This window comes from Microchirus variegatus, assembly GCF_963457635.1.
Source record: "Microchirus variegatus genome assembly, chromosome: 7".
Classification (NCBI taxonomy): Eukaryota; Metazoa; Chordata; class Actinopteri; order Pleuronectiformes; family Soleidae; genus Microchirus; species Microchirus variegatus.
Window position 1 is genome coordinate 23889455 of NC_139808.1, and position 16646 is coordinate 23906100.

General features: G+C 42.9%; 1 protein-coding gene across 2 annotated transcripts; it reads left to right on the forward strand.

Moving 5' to 3' along the window:
* The first annotated feature begins 1064 nt into the window (after positions 1 to 1064).
* Positions 1065 to 16284, forward strand: nckipsd (NCK interacting protein with SH3 domain). Of its 2 annotated transcripts, none has more exons than XM_083892078.1 (13): positions 1065 to 1342; positions 3971 to 4083; positions 4168 to 4378; positions 6698 to 6773; positions 6970 to 7505; positions 8807 to 8977; positions 11268 to 11354; positions 12348 to 12486; positions 12574 to 12654; positions 12740 to 12868; positions 14293 to 14382; positions 14607 to 14779; positions 14863 to 16284. In XM_083892078.1, the coding sequence occupies exons 1-13, from the start codon at positions 1172 to 1174 to the stop codon at positions 15085 to 15087; spliced, it is 2202 nt and encodes a 733-aa protein (XP_083748204.1). In that variant the 5' UTR covers positions 1065 to 1171; the 3' UTR covers positions 15088 to 16284. The 2 variants fall into 2 exon arrangements, with proteins under 2 accessions (XP_083748204.1, XP_083748205.1); XM_083892079.1 differs by having other exon boundaries at positions 6973 to 7505.
* Positions 16285 to 16646: the final 362 nt, after the last annotated feature.

Sequence of the window (16646 nt, forward strand, 5' to 3'; positions counted from 1 at the left end):
AACAAATATAAAGGTATATTTTTATTATTACTACTACTTTATTTGTGGTACAATGCATTAATTGATAAGTCAGTAAGTAAGTAAGTGAATACATACATAACTAAATAAATAAATAAATAAATAAACAACAAGACTACAGAGCAAAGGAAATGTTTTAATGTTAGATAAGTGAGTGGGAAAATAAATAAATAAACAAGACTATGGATCAAATTAAATGTTTAATGTTAACTGTAAATAAATATGTTTGATTCTAATATAATACAATACAGCATAGTGTAATATAATATTCAGATTTTTTCAAAATAAGTTTACTTACTCTGTATTTTCACTTAATTACTCAATAATAACAACAAATAATTAATGTATTATTATTACTACTACTTTATTTGTGGTCCAATGCATTAATTGATAAGTGAGTAAGTAAGTGAGTGAATAAATAAATAAATAAATAAATAAATAACCAACAAGACTATGGAGCAAATGAAATGTTTTAATGTTAACTGTAAATAAATATATGTTTGATTCTAATAAAATACAGCATAATGTCATATAATATAATATTTGAATAACGAAAAATCGAGCACCTAATTTTCTTTATAAATAATTTTATTATTATTACTTTATTTGTGGTCCAATGCATTCGTTGATAAATGAGTAGGCAAATATATACATAAACGAGACTATGGATCAAATAAAATTTTAACTGTAAATAAATATGTTGATTCTAATATAATATAATATAATACAGCATAATGTAATATAATATTCTGATTCTTAATTACTCAATAATAACAACAAATAATTATTATATTATTATTAGTAGTGATAGTAATAGTAGTAGTAGAAGTAGTAGTATTGTTTATTATACAGTCTGTACGTGATCTGGAGGCTGCTGCTCTTCACTCTGCCTTTGATTAAAATGTCTGGGGGGCGTGTTCAGGGCGTGACAGCGCCCTCATGCGGTGTTCCCCGGCAACAGTCACAGGTCAGATGACCGAGCTACATTGTAAATAGACAGCAGCAGTCCTCAGTGGTCATGCCTGCTCCATATTCTCTTTAAAAAACCCTCGGACAGAGCGGATCATCCACTCGGACACACTTTATTCCACACACGCCGCCTCCTGCGCGTTATTTACGGGTTTGAGTTTGAATTGTTTCTTGAAATAAAAGTATGTACCGGTCTCTGTACGCCTTCAGATCCGCGGAGCCCAACTCGCTGCACTTCGCGGCCGGGGAAAGCTTCCTTATCCTGGAGAGGAGCAACAGACACTGGTGGCTGGGCTCCCGCTGCAGCTCCGGTGAAACCGGCTACGTCCCCGCGTCGTACGTCGAAAAGATTCAGGTAAACATCGCCTTTAACGAGCCGCTGTTTGGGTCTGTTTGTGAATGTGTGTGTTGCATCATGACCCGAGGAGGAATCTGGTTAGTGCCAACAACGGCTGATGGGAAGGAGAGATGCGGATGCAGTGAAAGTGTGTGTGTCACGGTTGAATCTGACTGATGATGATGATGATGATGAAGATGATGGTTGTTGCAGGTTTGCTGAGAGACACATACATTATTGGAGGAGTTGCATTTATGAAGAGCTACGACTGTGTGTGTGTGTGTGTGTGTGTGTGTGTGTGTGTGTGTGTGTGTGTGTGTGTGTGTGTGTGTGTGTGTGTGTGTGTGTGTGTGTGAGAGCACTGCAGCAGCAGCTGACTGCGACACTGAGAGCCAGAGTACAGGAGTCAGGAGAGAGGAAGAGATGAAGAGCTTTTGTTTATCTCACCTTCCATCTCTCTGTTTGCAGATTATTATCAAGTATTTCTCAGTTAGTCACAACCTTCTATAGATCAAGACTTACAGGGCATGAGACCAAGAGAAGACCAAAACTTGGCCTGAGGCCAAGACCAGCGTTCACTTAGACCCGGAACAATGTTTACTGTGACCAAGAGAAGACTAAGACCAGACTGTGCTGAGACCAAGACTAGACTAAGACCAGAGCTTGCTGAGACCAAGATTAGACTAAGACCAGAGTGTGCTTAGACCAAGACTAGACTAAGACCAAGACTAGACTAAGACCAGAGCGTGCTTAGACCAAGACTAGACTAAGACCAGAGTGTGCTTAGACCAAGACTAGACTAAGACCAAGACTAGACTAAGACCAGAGCGTGCTTAGACCAAGACTAGACTAAGACCAGAGTGTGCTGAGACCAAGACTAGACTAAGACCAGACTGTGCTGAGACCAAGACTAGACTAAGACCAGTAGAAGACTAAGACCAGAGTGTGCTTAGACCAAGACTAGACTAAGACCAGAGTGTGCTTAGACCAAGACTAGACTAAGACCAGAGTGTGCTGAGACCAAGACAAGACTAAGACCAGACTGTGCTGAGACCAAGACTAGACTAAGACCAGGAGAAGACTAAGACCAGAGTGTGCTGAGACCAAGACAAGACTAAGACTAAGACCAAGACCAAGACCAAGACCAAGACCAGACTAAAACAAAACCTTTTGGACCAGAGTCCAAGACCAGAGTTCACAGAGACCAAGAACATTTCTTTGTGACCAAGACGAGGCTAAGACCAGAGTGTGCTGAGACCAGGAAAAGACTAAGACTAGAGGGTGCTGAGACCAAGACCAAAACGTTTTGGGCCCGAGACCAAGACCAGAGTTCACAGGGACCAAGACAAGACCAAGACTCAAAGGGCGTGAGACCAAGACTGGACTAAGACCAGAGTTTGCTGAGACCAGGAGAAGACGAAGACCAGTATTTGCTGAGACCAAGACGAAGCAGACTAGAGGGTGCTGAGACCAAGAACAAAACGTTTTTGGTCTGAGGTCAACACAAGAATATGTGCAGAGACCAATAGAAGACTAAAGCCAGACTGTGCTGAGACCAGGACCAAAACCTTTTGGGCCTGAGGCCAAGACTAGAGTTCACAAGACCCAGAACAATATTTACTGTGACCAAGAGAAGACTAAGACCCTAAAGTGCTGAGACCAAGACTAGACTAAGACCAGAGTGTGCTGAGACCAGGAGAAGACAAAGGCCAGAGTGTGCTGAGACCAAGACTAGTTCTTGGTCTCAGTGTGCTGAGACCAAGAACAAGGTTTTTACTGTGACCAAGACAAGACCAAAACAAAACATTTGGGGTTTGAGACTGAGACCAACACAAGAGTTCACTGAGACCAAAGTCAGACCAAGAACCAGGTTTACTGTAACCAAGACAAGACCAAGACATACAGAGTAAAGACCAGGACCAGGTGCACAGTGTAAATCAGTCTTTACTGGACAATGAACCAATGATCAGGATGTTTTGCTCCCTGAGATCAGAAGTGGCATCAGCCCTGGTCGGGTTGTGTTTTACTCCGATAATAGGAGTGTCCACACGGCGGTGTAGTGGTTAACGATGTCGCTTTGCAACATAAATACCCAGGTTCAATATCTGATCAGAACAAGGGATTTCTCTGGGTTCTCCAGGTTCCTCTGAACCACAGTGACCTGTGGCCGTCATGTGGAGGATGAATTTATATCAGACAACAAAACACTCTAAAAACACAGGAACTTTTCCATTCAGTCAAAGTTAATTGATGATTCATAGAAATAAGTCCAGCAGGTGTGGTCCTGGACTTGGTCTTTATTTAAAACCTTAAGTCCTGAATGACAGAGACAAGACTTCAGAAACACTGCACCCACGTCTGCTCCTCCTCGCTCACCCTGAACCAGTCAGAGCATGTATTTGGTAAAATCATAGAGGCTCAGACTCTGGCAGAACAGGAATGCTCTCTCGCATCGGCTCTGAAGGCCTCAGTGAGCTCCGAGTGTAAAAGACCTCGTTTTTTTTTGGCTTATATAACAGCCCTACTTTGGTCTGCCTGAAGTCACACAGTCACACATGTCCCCGAGCTATGTTCATGCTCTGTTTTCTTTATTAAAGTTTAATGCTAATGCGTGTCAATGAATATTTGATTTCATGTTTTTCTTAGGTTCCGGAGCAGGACGAGGTTTTGCAGTCCATCGACCGAGCAATCGAAGCCATCCACAACGTGGCCTTAAAGAACGGAGGCAAATACAATCTGGAGCAGCGAGATGTTCTGCAGTGAGTTCATCTGCAAAGATCCTCATAAACCCTGTTGTTCTGTGTTCGGCGTGTGAAACGCAGATGATTGTCCTCTGTCCTCAGAAAACTGATCCATCACAGAAAGGAGACGCTCGCTCGTCGGAGTTCCTCCTCTGGTCAAAAGCAAGGACTCCCGACGTCCAACAGTGAAATCTCTCTCAGTCAAACTCTGCCTCCACACAACGGCCTTAACCGAGACTACGGACGACAGGGAAGTGTGCCGTTATCAGGGAGCATGGACAATATGCAAGGAGAGCAACCAGGCTTTTACCAGGTAAGTGTGTGTGTGTACACTACCGTTCAAAGGTTTGGGCTCAATTAGAAATGTCCTTATTTTTCAGGGAAAAGCACTTTTTCTTTCAATGAATATAACATTAAATGAATCAGAAATACACTCTATACATTGTTAATGTGGTAAACGACTATTCTAGCTGCAAACGTCTGGTTTTTTAATGGAATATGAACTAGTGCTGTCAAACGTTAACATGTCAACGGCGTTTAACTGCGTCAACGTCCGGAAAAAGACGCGTGTGATGTCATGTTACGTGACTCCCGATTGTTAAAATGAGTCTCTAAATCAGGGGTGTCAAACTCATTTTCACTGCGGGCCACATCAGCATAATGGTTACACTCAAAGGGCCAGATGTAACTGTCTTACAGAATAAATGTAACTAAATGTCACCAAATATAATGTAATATAAAGGTAACTACTCTTTAACATATTGCTAAATAACCTTCTGCATTTATTACTTATTCAAGTTACAAATATGATGCATTATAGATGTAACCAGGCCGCGATGGTGATGCCGTCACTTTGCGGGTAACACAATCGCCATGCATTGTGGGAAATGTAGTTTGTGGTCGCACATGCTTTAAAGGGACACTGTGTAGTATTTATGAGTTTATATGACCCAAAATCCACTTTTTTTATACATATTATGTGCTCCTGCATTGTCTAGTTGCTATATAATATTTTTTGTTTCATTTTCGTAGTGTTTCAAAAAGTCATGTAAAATAACATGGTCCCGGGCCGCGGTTGCATTACCACTGTTAGCAGAGAGACGCCATGTTTCTACCGGAGCCTGTAAGGACAAACGCGAGAGAACAAATCAAGCGTCACTTTACTTGTAGCAGAAGTCCCACCTCCACTCTCTCCGCTTCGTCTGCTATGGCCGCGGTAGCTCGCCCTCTCCCTCGCCTCACGAACCTCATCTGCTGACACGGAGAAAGACGACGAGGACGACATTTGACTGGCTGCGGACACTGTAGCGCTCAGGGAAGGGAGGGGGTGAGCAGAGGAGCAGTTCTTTGTTGTAATTTCAGCCTCTCCTCTAGATGGCACTATAAAGTACTTACTTCACCTTTAAAGCAGCATAGACCTATTTTAACACAGATTTTTAAGACCATTTAATCACTCGCGGGCCACATAAAATGATGTGGTGGGTCACATCTGTCCCCGGGCCTTGAGTTTGACACGTGCTCTAAAGTAACGCTAAACTTTAAAACCAGAGGCACACATACGCAGTACAAATGTACGCTGGTTATTTGTAGCGCTGCTTTTTTCCGTTTTATAAAACAGACCGCTCCAGTTCGACTGTAGGTGCGCTAACGGCGCTAAAAGGAGCTAACTGGTAAACGGTGCCTGGACTCCAGTGTCGCAGCACGTAAACATGACGTCATGCGTATCTTTTCCCGGTCAGTCGTCATGGAAACGTGTCGAGCGTTAGCGTGCGTTAACCTGTTGCACAGCACTAATATGTACATATGTGTATAGAGGCCCATTACCAGTGTTCTAATGGTACATTGTGTTTGCTAATGGCGTTAGAAGGCTATTGGATGATTAGAAAACCCTTGAAAACCCTTTTGCAATGATGTTAGCACAGCTGAAAACAGTTTTGCTGGTTATTTGACGAAAGCAAAGTCATTATTTCTAATCTTGTCAAAGTCTTGACTATATTTTCTATTCATTTTGCAACTATTTTGATGAATAAAAGTGTACATTTTAATGGAAAACACAACAAAAATTGTATAGGTGAGCCCAAACTTTTGAACGCTAGTATACATAAAGTATATGCCAGTTTTACTGTGGTTAGTTTTACTTCTTAGTACAAATCTGATCCAAAGTAAAGAAAACATGTGTCTCAATTAGCTTCATGAATCACAGAAGGCTCAGCCGCTAAGACGTGGAACCACGAGCTGCATCGTCCACTGTTTGAATCCACTCGAGGATCGGGTTTTCATGTCTGGTTTTTATCACTTTCTCTTTTCATTAAAAAAAAATAAAAAATTAATAATGCTCTTAAAATTCAATCTTTTCTCTTAGACCTGGCTTTGGTCCGTAACGCATTAATGATTCAAATTCCAGAAATTCTTGGTGGTCGTTCTCCAATGTTTTCAAATAATCCATTGATCTAATCATCGAATAATGATGTTTTAACTCTTTGCAGTAAAAAAAATAATGGACTAATCCATGTTGTTGTTGATTTCATTGTTGTGCATATTTAAATGAGTGGACCTGGAGCTTCTAATGCCCTTGTATCTTTCCTGTGTCACTTTGCCTGTTTTTACCCCTGTTGTTTGATTCCTCCTGCAGGTGCCTCCCCAGCCTCGGCGAGCGGCCCCCATCACCCCTCCTCCCCCGGAGAAACAGAGGAACAGACAGCCTCCAGGTCAGGGTGCTACCATCGGCAGGAACACGGTGTTTTCATTCCTCCACACTCACGCGTTACCCTCCCATTGCATTGCTGCATTTAGCCGACACTACCTGCTGCAGCTCTTTTACTATATCAACATACTCTATTCTTAGTCAAGTCACTCTCTCTCTCTGTAACTGGAGCTCCTTCTCCCTCTCTCTCTCTCCGTCAGCAGAGCCAGAGGTCCCCTCCAGAGTGTCCTCTCTTTCTCCGTCCCCTGCCCCCTCCCTCTCGATCAGCACCACCTCTTTAGAGTCGGGCTCCTCCCACTCTTTGGTCTCGTCCGATGTCAGTTTGCCAAGCGTCTCCAGCACCCCTCCTCCTCCTGTGCCGTCCCGCGTGAAGCCCCCGATGCCGCATCTCGAGACGCTGCCCTCCGAGTCCCTTCCTGTAAAGAAAAGCCCCGCCCCTCAGCCTCCGCAGCCCACACCCACTCCAGAGCCCGCTGTGGAGAACCAGCCAGAAAGCGACTGGCCCGTCGCGCCGCCGTCTGTCGCTGAAAGCCCGCCCCGTAGCCCCGCCCACGCCCCCGAGCCGGTTCCCATGACGATCGGGGCCGAACTGATCGAGCTGGTGCGGAAGAACACGGGCCTGAGCTACAAGCTGTCGCGGGTGGCTGTGGGCGTCGTGGTCGGCCATCTGCAGAACGCGCTACCTCAGGCGTCCGCGGCCCTGGAGCAGGTTCTCGTGTCGCTGGTGGAGAGCAAGGTCAGAACTGAGATGTGTCATTATTATGCAAAATCAACTTTTTAATCATTTTAATACTTATAATAGGGACTCTGGAGGCCCTATGAGTAGGCAAAGTGTGAAAAAAGACGACTCAGTCATGTTTTTGTGGTCCACCTCAGTTTAAGTACAGGAGATAAAACACGCAATGTTGACTTCCGCACTCATTGCTACGTCACAATGACACATTCCTGGAATTCCGGTCTCGTGGAGTTCCGCTTTGTCCCTAAAAAACGTGAGAGTGCAGGCGAGGGCGATAGTATTCTGAATAGCGGAAGTCTGTGAAGTGTTCTATTCTTGGCTGCACAGTGCAGCACAGAGTTCTACACAAACTTCCAGCCTCAGAGGATTTACATTTTATATATGACGGCAATAATGATGGCTTTTCCAAACGCTAACCGCTGTTAGCTGCCGTTAGCCTCAGTGACGCTGACGTAGTTTCCTGTGTCTCATTTGCATATTTAAAGAGACAGGCACTCAAAAGCGAGCGTTCTGAACAGGGCTGTTTTGACTTTTAGCTTTCTCTCACTTCCTGTTTTTAATTTGAGCGTCCACTCGGGCGTACAGTGCTGTTAATGTGATGCTGATTCTTTCTTGGCAGGCATTTCTGTTTTTTCCCCCTCTGCTCATCCTGTGACAAGTGTACAGTACTGAAAAAAGCTCTGATACAGCAGAGACGTCTACAGGATGTTTTTAGATATAAAAGCCTACAACTTGGTCTTAATGGAATATAATTGTGTTTTAACCCTTAGTACACAGAGCATTATTGGCAGTTTTTTCCATTACTATGTTTAAACATACAGTTCATATAAAGGTAATAAGAATGTACAACAATCTAGGCAATCTGATGGAAAAAAAAAAGGGAATGTTTTTCTGTCGAGATAGACAGAACAAAGATGGCTGCAAAAAACATAAGGAAGTACTCGCAAAAAGTTTCAGAAGTGAATTCTACTTCTCAAAATAAAACCCTGGTCATTCATCAGCACACAAACGCTCCCCAGTCAGGGCTGATAGTATTGCTTCACGGAACCCATATTCAGACTGTTCTGTTCACTGTAGCTTTAACAAGTCTGCTCGCATATAAAACATGTGGTAATTGATAGGTGAAGTTATGCGTTTGGTATGTGAGAGGAAAGACAGTCAGAGTTCCTCTTTACTGGTCTTTCAAGTTATAACAAACATGGGTGTGTGTGTGTGTGTGTGTGTGTGTGTGTGTGTGTGTGTGTGTGTGTGTGTGTGTGTGTGTGTGTGTGTGTGTTTTAATGCTTCCTAATTCTCCGCAGGACCTGAGCGTCGCTCTGCCGCGGGGCCAGGTGTGTCACGACGAGCAGAGGCTGGAGGTGATCTTCAGCGACCTCGCCCGTCACAGGGACGACTCCCAGCAGCGAGGCTGGGCGCTGCACGAAGACCACGCCCTCATCGCCTGCTACCTGGAGGAGCTGCTGAAGATACTGGTATGAGAGCGTGGTACCACGAGTTTATCATGTCACACACACTTGTGCTCACACACATATACAGGGGACAGCACTTTTGCTCTGTAGGAACAGTGGGGAACTTCATAACGGCACCCCGTTTGATTGGAAGGACACTAGAGCAACTCTGCATAATCTGTCGATTATTTTCACGACTAATCGTTCGGTCCATAAAATGAGAATGGAGAGCGCAGACCACCGCCAAGGCAGCTTAGGTGCCTACAAAATAAACCCTGCCGGCGCGCCTGACAGACGGCGAGAGTTGCAACCAGCGATAACGTTATGGTCAGAGAGCGAGTGTTGTAACCAGTGATAGCTTCTACGGATCACGCCCAAAATTTTATCACTTATTCCTGGTCCCATTGCGGACGTTTCCTGAACATTTCAGCCAAATCTATACGCGACTTTTCAAGTTATCTTGCTAACAGACAGACAGACAAACAAACAAATGCCAGCAAAAACATATACCTCCTGGCGGGTCAATAATCAATTAATCGAGTCATTGTTTGGTCCAAAAAATGTCAGAAAACATAAAAAAATGTTGATCAGTGGTTGTCAAATCCAGAAAATGACAAGTTCTTTGTTGTGTGGAGCAAAGAAAATATTCACATTTGAGAAGATTTCAGAATTCTGGTTTTAATCATGAAAAAAGCGTCAAACCGATGAATCAAAAGTAGTTGACGATTCATTTAGTAATCTATTAAAGGTCACATAGAGTGGTCCTGTTGCACATATATGTTAGTTATGGAGGTCTACTTACATACATTAACTTGTTTTTATGGTCAAAAACGTCCTAGTTGCTGTAAATGAGCCGATAGAAATCCTCTTTTCTGACGCTGTCCTCAGCCGCGAGATTTCAGACATAAATCTCACACCCAGAAGACAGACTGTGTTGTGATTGGCCAGCCAGCGTAGAGCCTTCCCAACTGTCTTGTGATTGGCCAATACCCGGAAGTGACATATTCAGCACACCAGCTCTCAGAAGCGCAGCTCCCCCCTCTGGAACGGTGGATGCACTGCTACTCATTATCAAAACATTGTTTTAACAATGTTTAAAAATAGCTTCTTCACGACTCCCCGCCGCAGTCCCTTTAATGACTTTGACCCAGAGTCAGAAGACACTGCTGCTCGTGAAACACCTCCACAACGGACGTTATTCTTCTGCGGTTCAATGTACGCAACCGGATGTGCCCGGACTAGTGCCCGGAGCAGGAGGATCTGCTGTTCAGGAGAACTGTTGTTTACGTAACCGGACCGGGTTTTTTCAGAGATCTCGCTGAGCCCGAGATTACAATAAAACACAGCGTTCTCAGCAGTGGCTGAAATGTTTGTTTTGAACCTTCAGGGCTTCGTAAACGAGGTAATGACGCAGATACACACTAAAAAAACAGCGTTAATTGGAACTTCCGGTCTAGATCCGCTTTAATATTCAATTAATCGAGTAATTGCTCCAGCTCTAAAGGACACACACAGGAAACAAAGTTGCAAGGGCACTTTTCTCCACTAGAAAGTCACTCAACCAAACAGTTAAAAACCAGACGGTTGCAGCGAGAAAATGTTATATTATATTATATATTTATTCTCTAGAGAGAACTTCAATTTGCTTCTTGTGAGACAGGAAGCTGGTCAACCTCTGTCAATCACCTGAAACGTTTCATGTTTCTGACAGTGTTGCCACTTGGTTGCATGTTCCACTCTCTCTGACTGGTGAAGTGTAACCCTGACTTAACTTATGGTTTCTGTCATAAAAAAAAGGTCCAGTGATTAAGAACGAGTGACATCTAATGGTCCACTCACACCTTTGCTTTCCCTCAAGCCATATATCTGACTACGATAGGATGTACCTCTTTATCTCTCATTGCCTTGTCTAAAGTATGTATAAAAGCTCAGCTACGAAAACCCAAACGATTGTGCGCTCATTCAAAAATCTTAATCTTACGTGCTGCAAAAACAGTAGCAGTAGAAAAACAATCAAATTCAACGCGAGGAGTGGTTTTCTCTGGTCCAGATGTCCTGACGTGTTTGATAGGATCAGAGAGGCTCAGACGGTTAAAGGCTGAGTCTGTAAACACTGCCAAATACTGAGTGCTTGGTCATTTCCCTCCTCACCAAAAACCCTGATCATGAGTTCTAAATGGACTCCATAATCCTCCTCTGGCATATCCAGGGACTGTCGAGGAGATTATGAAGTAACAGAATAGTAAAATAGTGATGGTATTTAATTTAATTGAACTGTTGCTGTGTGTTTTCTCTCTCTGTCTCGCTTTGTCAGACTGATGCAGATCCAGAAGTGTGTAAGAGGATGTGCACGGCTGACGACCACGAGAACGTGCACTCTCTGGTTTCTTATTATCAGATGGTAAGACAACAACAACAACAATAACAACAACAGCACGACTTTAAAAGTAAACTGCTCAGGAAAAACAATATTTCATTTTCTCTTTGTGGTAATTTATGAAGTTTAACTAAGAACCTGTTCACACAGTAACATTGTAATTAGTATTTGTTCTTATTTGCATATTCAGTGTAATAAGCCCTAGTTTTAGCCTCAGTGGAGTTAAAGGTAAGGTGGGAGATCATTTTCTGGAGCATTTTTACTGTTTAAAATCCTCTTATAACCAATTAATTACTGTATTGTCACAAAAAATGAAAAATGTCAGTCAGCTGTGGAATGGACAGGCCTGTAAGAATAAAATATCTTTAATTGTCATTGCAAAGTACAACGAAATTGAGGTAGAAACCTTCACATCAGTGCAAAAAAAAGGCACAGTGTAAATTAAGGTGCCATATGTAAGAATGTGGCCAAAAACGGTTACTTCATTCAAATTCAAAATACCGAGGTCTTTTAGGTTTCGTTTTCTGACCTAACTGGCAACCCGTGGTTGCTCGGCAGCTGAGACTCTATTGACTGCAATGATTGGTAGACGGTGGTAGGTGGCGCCACATGCCAAAACATGATTTTAAAACATAAACATGATTTGCAGTCTGCAAAAAAATATTTTTTTGCAAATATTTTGGCTGTACTGTTGTTGTTGGTGAGTTCAGTTTGTTATATGAACATTATTCCTGAGTCTCTGTGACATATTATTATTATTACATAATGCACCTTAAAATAAGATAAGTAATATAAAAACCAATAGATCTTGTTTTGAAATAGACAGTATTGCACTTTAATGCCGTCCTCAGTATCTAAAACACCGTCCAATCATAATGAATTGGATGATGATGCATCATCTGCTCCAGGATCTCCAACCCTAAACTTTAAATGTGTAATCACCGCGTTAGTTTATACGTGTTGCTTTTATTACCATGGTCTGTAGTGACTTACCGCTGCCACCGTGTGTCCGTGCAGGAGAACCGCGTCACGCTGCAGCTGATGCTGCTCAAAGTATTCGGAGCGATGTGCAGCCTGGACGCCGCGCTCATCTCCACGCTCCTCAACTCCAACCTGCCCATGGTGCTGGCCAGAGACCTGCAGACCGACACACAGGGTGAGAGCACGTCGCACCGCATTCATCCTCCTCCTCCTCTTAACTCACCTTAGATTACTCACTTAGATTATTTTCCCCTTTTCTCAGAGCACCAGAAAATGTGTTACACAGCGTTGGTGCTGACCATGATCTTCTCCATGGGCGAACAGGTGCCATATCATCACTATGGTATGAGGGGTTTAAATAAGTTGCTTTAAAGTGATACCGTGTGCCGTATCAAAGACTTAATCCCGACATCATCCTCTGCTTCCAGAACACTTGAACTCGGACTTTGTCAACTTCATGCTGGACGTGGTGGAGGACGGTCTCCCGTCTGATCCCACAGAGCAGCTGCCCGACACCTTCCTGAACCTCCTGCTGGCTTTCAACCTGCACCACACAAGTGAGCTCCTCATCTTCAACCATAAGATCATCTGACGGCAGATGTTTTAGCTGTCAAACCTGATAAAATACACTGGTTAAAGCTAAAGATGGCTGCGATCCATCACTTTTAAGATCTGGTTCAATTTCAGTGCTTTCTTTCGTCATGTCCAAAAAGCTTGAACCAGAACCTCTTCGACAGAGAACCGCTTGGTCAGTCGCCTACTCATTGTGCTCGGAGTAAAAGGAGTGCAAGGCAAACATCAAGCTATATATATGGGGTCTGTGTGAAGATGATACATTGATTAGTCTGGAAGGTGTGGTTCACGTGGGGGATAGGCACAAAAGCACGGGAAAGAGATGGGTTCACATAACAGACACCTGTCTAGTCTGTGTGAAGATATGATACATTGTTTCATCAGGAAGTTGGTTCGCATGGGAGGATCGGCACATAAGTGCAGGAAAGAGATCTGAACCCACAAAAGACATTGTTGAGACTGAAATGTGAGTGAGTGAGTGAGTGAGTGAGTGAGTGAGTGAGTGAGTGAGTGAGTGAGTGAGTGAGTGAGTGAGTGAGTGAGTGAGTGAGTGAGTGAGTGAGTGAGTGAGTGAGTGAGTGAGTGAGTGAGTGAGTGAGTTGGGGTGGTGTGTATGGGGATGTTTTCTGTCTGATGAATGAATATAGTCTGGATTCCCATTCGTTTCCTATGGCGGTCACTTTTGACCGGGAACACCACAGGTGTAACAAGGTTGATTAAAACACTCAAAATTCAATGAATCAGGTGATCATCACTTTTATATGTTCAAGTGCATAATGTGGAGGATATCATAAGGCATTGAGGCAATCGGATGTAAAACACAATATTTATGAGTGTTTTAAGTTGTAAATCGGTCAGATTTGACCCAAACACGACAGGAGGGTTAACAGTGTGGTAACTTTACACTAAAAGTTAAATATACAGAGCTAAATCGACTCTTTTAGTGTTACTTTACTGTGTATATAATGCAACGTTGCCTGTATTTCCTAAATAATGATAGATTTAAAGGATTAAATGTGCTGTTTTTGGTGTTTCTTAAACACTGTTAGATTTACTGTGTATTGTGGGACATGAGAACGACCTGAAGAAGTAGAATATTTAGTCACTTTTATCTACTTTGTCGCTACAGACGGCAAAGATGTGAAGAATTTAAAAAAGGTTAGAGGCGTAAAATAGTTTACACAGCAATGGAGTCGGTCACCTTTGTTATTTATTACTTAAAAGCAAACAAAGCCAATTCTTAGTGTCCTACAGCACCACCAAGCCTGGGTTTGATGCGTTTCAAGACAAGCTCGGTCCATTTCTGCTGCAGGAGTTCCTCCCATAATCATTTCTACAGAAGTGTCTTCCAGAATAAAGTGGATACTCGGAGATTAACTGTGCTGTCTGTGTAATCTGTGTCTCTCAGCTCCCAGCGACAACGTCATCATGCAGGAGCTGAAGAAGAAGAACGTCAAGATTCTGTCCGAGAAAGTTCTGCTGCTTCTCAACAGAGGCGGTAAAAAAATATATAAGTAGCATACTAGCCCTTTATTAGTAAATATTAAGCACGTATTAACACCTTATGTATGAAAACTCTTAATCCATGTCGTAATAGAGGCAGAATAAGGTGTTAATACGTGCTTAATGATCACTAATAAAGGGCTAGTATGCAACTTGTGTGTTACCGTCATTTCTTATTTCCTGGAGTGCCATTATTTCTATACATGTTTTGGTCCTCAGACGACCCCGTGTGCATGTTCAAACACACTCCGCCTGCGCCGCACTCGGTGCTAAAGTTCCTGCAGGACCTGTTCGCCAGCCGAGAGACGGCCGACATCTTCTATCGCACTGACATGATGGTGATGATCGACATCGCCGTGCGGCAAATATCTGACCTTTCGCCTGGAGACAAGGTGAGAGACGAGCGCACTCGGGCCTCGTTAATGATAGAATCTGTGCTAGATTGACAGCTTGTCCCCTGCTCTCCCCCGTGCAGCTGCGGATGGAGTACCTCTCCCTCATGCACTCCATCGTGCGCTCGACGGACTACCTGGAGCACCGGCACCGCCTCTCTGACCTGCAGGGGGCGCTGCAGAGGATTCTCAGGGAGGAGGAAGACCCCGGCGAGGACGAAGGGAGCGCCACCGCCAAACAGATGGATAAGCTAATCGTGCAGCAGGTCTACAAGGAGTTCCCGCAGATTTGCAACAACAAGGACTGAAACCACATCAGTACCATGCTCGCCACACACACACACACACACACACACACACACACTGTAGTCTGCTCCCGTCTACTGCAGGGGAGGCTAGGACTGATGTTTGACGTCTGTGCCAGATCTAAAAACAAACCAGTGTTTTCTCAGACTTACAGGAGAGTCTTTAGTGAGATTTAGTCAAACTTGGAGATTTAAAAATAGCCAAAATGGAGGCCAAGCCTTGGATCTTTTCTCACGATGAATTCTGAGCAATAATAAGAATTTTACGCAAACTAACTGAACTCAAAAGTATTAATAAAGTCGTAGTAAAGACGAAAAACCTTGTTCTAACCAAAGCAGAGAGAGGATTTTAGGGCAAATTAAGGTCCTACAGTTTGAAAGAACAGTGCCACTACACAAACTGTGCTTCCCTAACAGTGGGACCAAACTATTGTGTGTTACTTAGAGCATTATTTTCTGTATCATAATGAAAAGAGAACTGACCTCTTCTTTTAATCAGCCTCTCTCTCTCTCTCTCTCTATATATATATATATATATATATATATATATATATTTAAGATTAAAGTAGGGGAAAAGTGTATGTTCGTGGTGGGAAAAGCACACGGTGACTCTAGTGTTGTCAAAAGAAGCTGTAGCTGAGTAACGTGCTGCTGCTGCTACATATCGATCCAGGCTCTTCTTTTTAGTCGCTTTACAAACGCTCGGGAGGACGACCGCGCTGTCATTTGACCGTTTACAGGTTTTAGTCCACTGTATGCTGCGTTCATGTTCATGTTCATGTTCATGTTCATGTTCATGTTCATGTTCAGCCCAGCTGTGCTGCAATAAAGCTGTAAAATACAGAGCATTGGCTGACGTGGATAGGGGAAAATAACAAAAAAAAAAGTGTTCATTCATCTCATAATCTTACTGAGAATCCAGACGTGGTAAAGACGATACAGGGCATTTCTTTTATCTCCTTGTGGTCTTACTTTTTAAACCAGTAACATATCTCTCTCTCTCTCCTTGTTTCTTACCCGATTTGGATGTTCTCTCTGTGGAATAATTGACACAAGACAGAAGCGATATCAGATTCTTATTTCTTCATTTTCACTCACTGATGTGTCTATTTACAGTTTGTATTACAGAAAGAGAACGAGAGAAGGGAGAATTCCCTTTCCATGATTAACACTGTCTGCAGCACTGCTATGACTCTGTGATACGAGAACTAATAAAGTTATATTTTAACAGTGGAAGTGGTCTGATCAGTGTTGTTGTTGAGAAGGTGATACACATACAGTACTTTTAATTATTTCTTAAACAGGGTTTAAGTATTTAGTGTGACCTGTCCTTACATTTAGTAAATGACCTACTTTCACTCACATCCTCTTTACTTTTTAGAAATGCTCTTTAGGGCTTTAACTGTTTGTTTTGCAACAATCAACACTAAAGGATATTTAATGTATATACAGTATGTAATTACACAAAAAATAAGTTGTTATTTCCTTCTAATGCATTTTAAATGTATAGCTTTGTCAAGACAGTACATGTCAAATACCGTTTTATCATTTGAGAGAATATT

Excerpts from the sequence above, each read along its gene's own strand:
- nckipsd (XM_083892078.1), top strand. The coding sequence starts at position 1,172 with ATGTACCGGTCTCTGTACGCCTTCAGATCCGCGGAGCCCAACTCGCTG. Across the intron at positions 7,506-8,806 it reads TGTCGCTGGTGGAGAGCAAG|GACCTGAGCGTCGCTCTGCC; the intron begins GTCAGAACTGAG and ends AATTCTCCGCAG. Across the intron at positions 8,978-11,267 it reads AGGAGCTGCTGAAGATACTG|ACTGATGCAGATCCAGAAGT; the intron begins GTATGAGAGCGT and ends TCGCTTTGTCAG.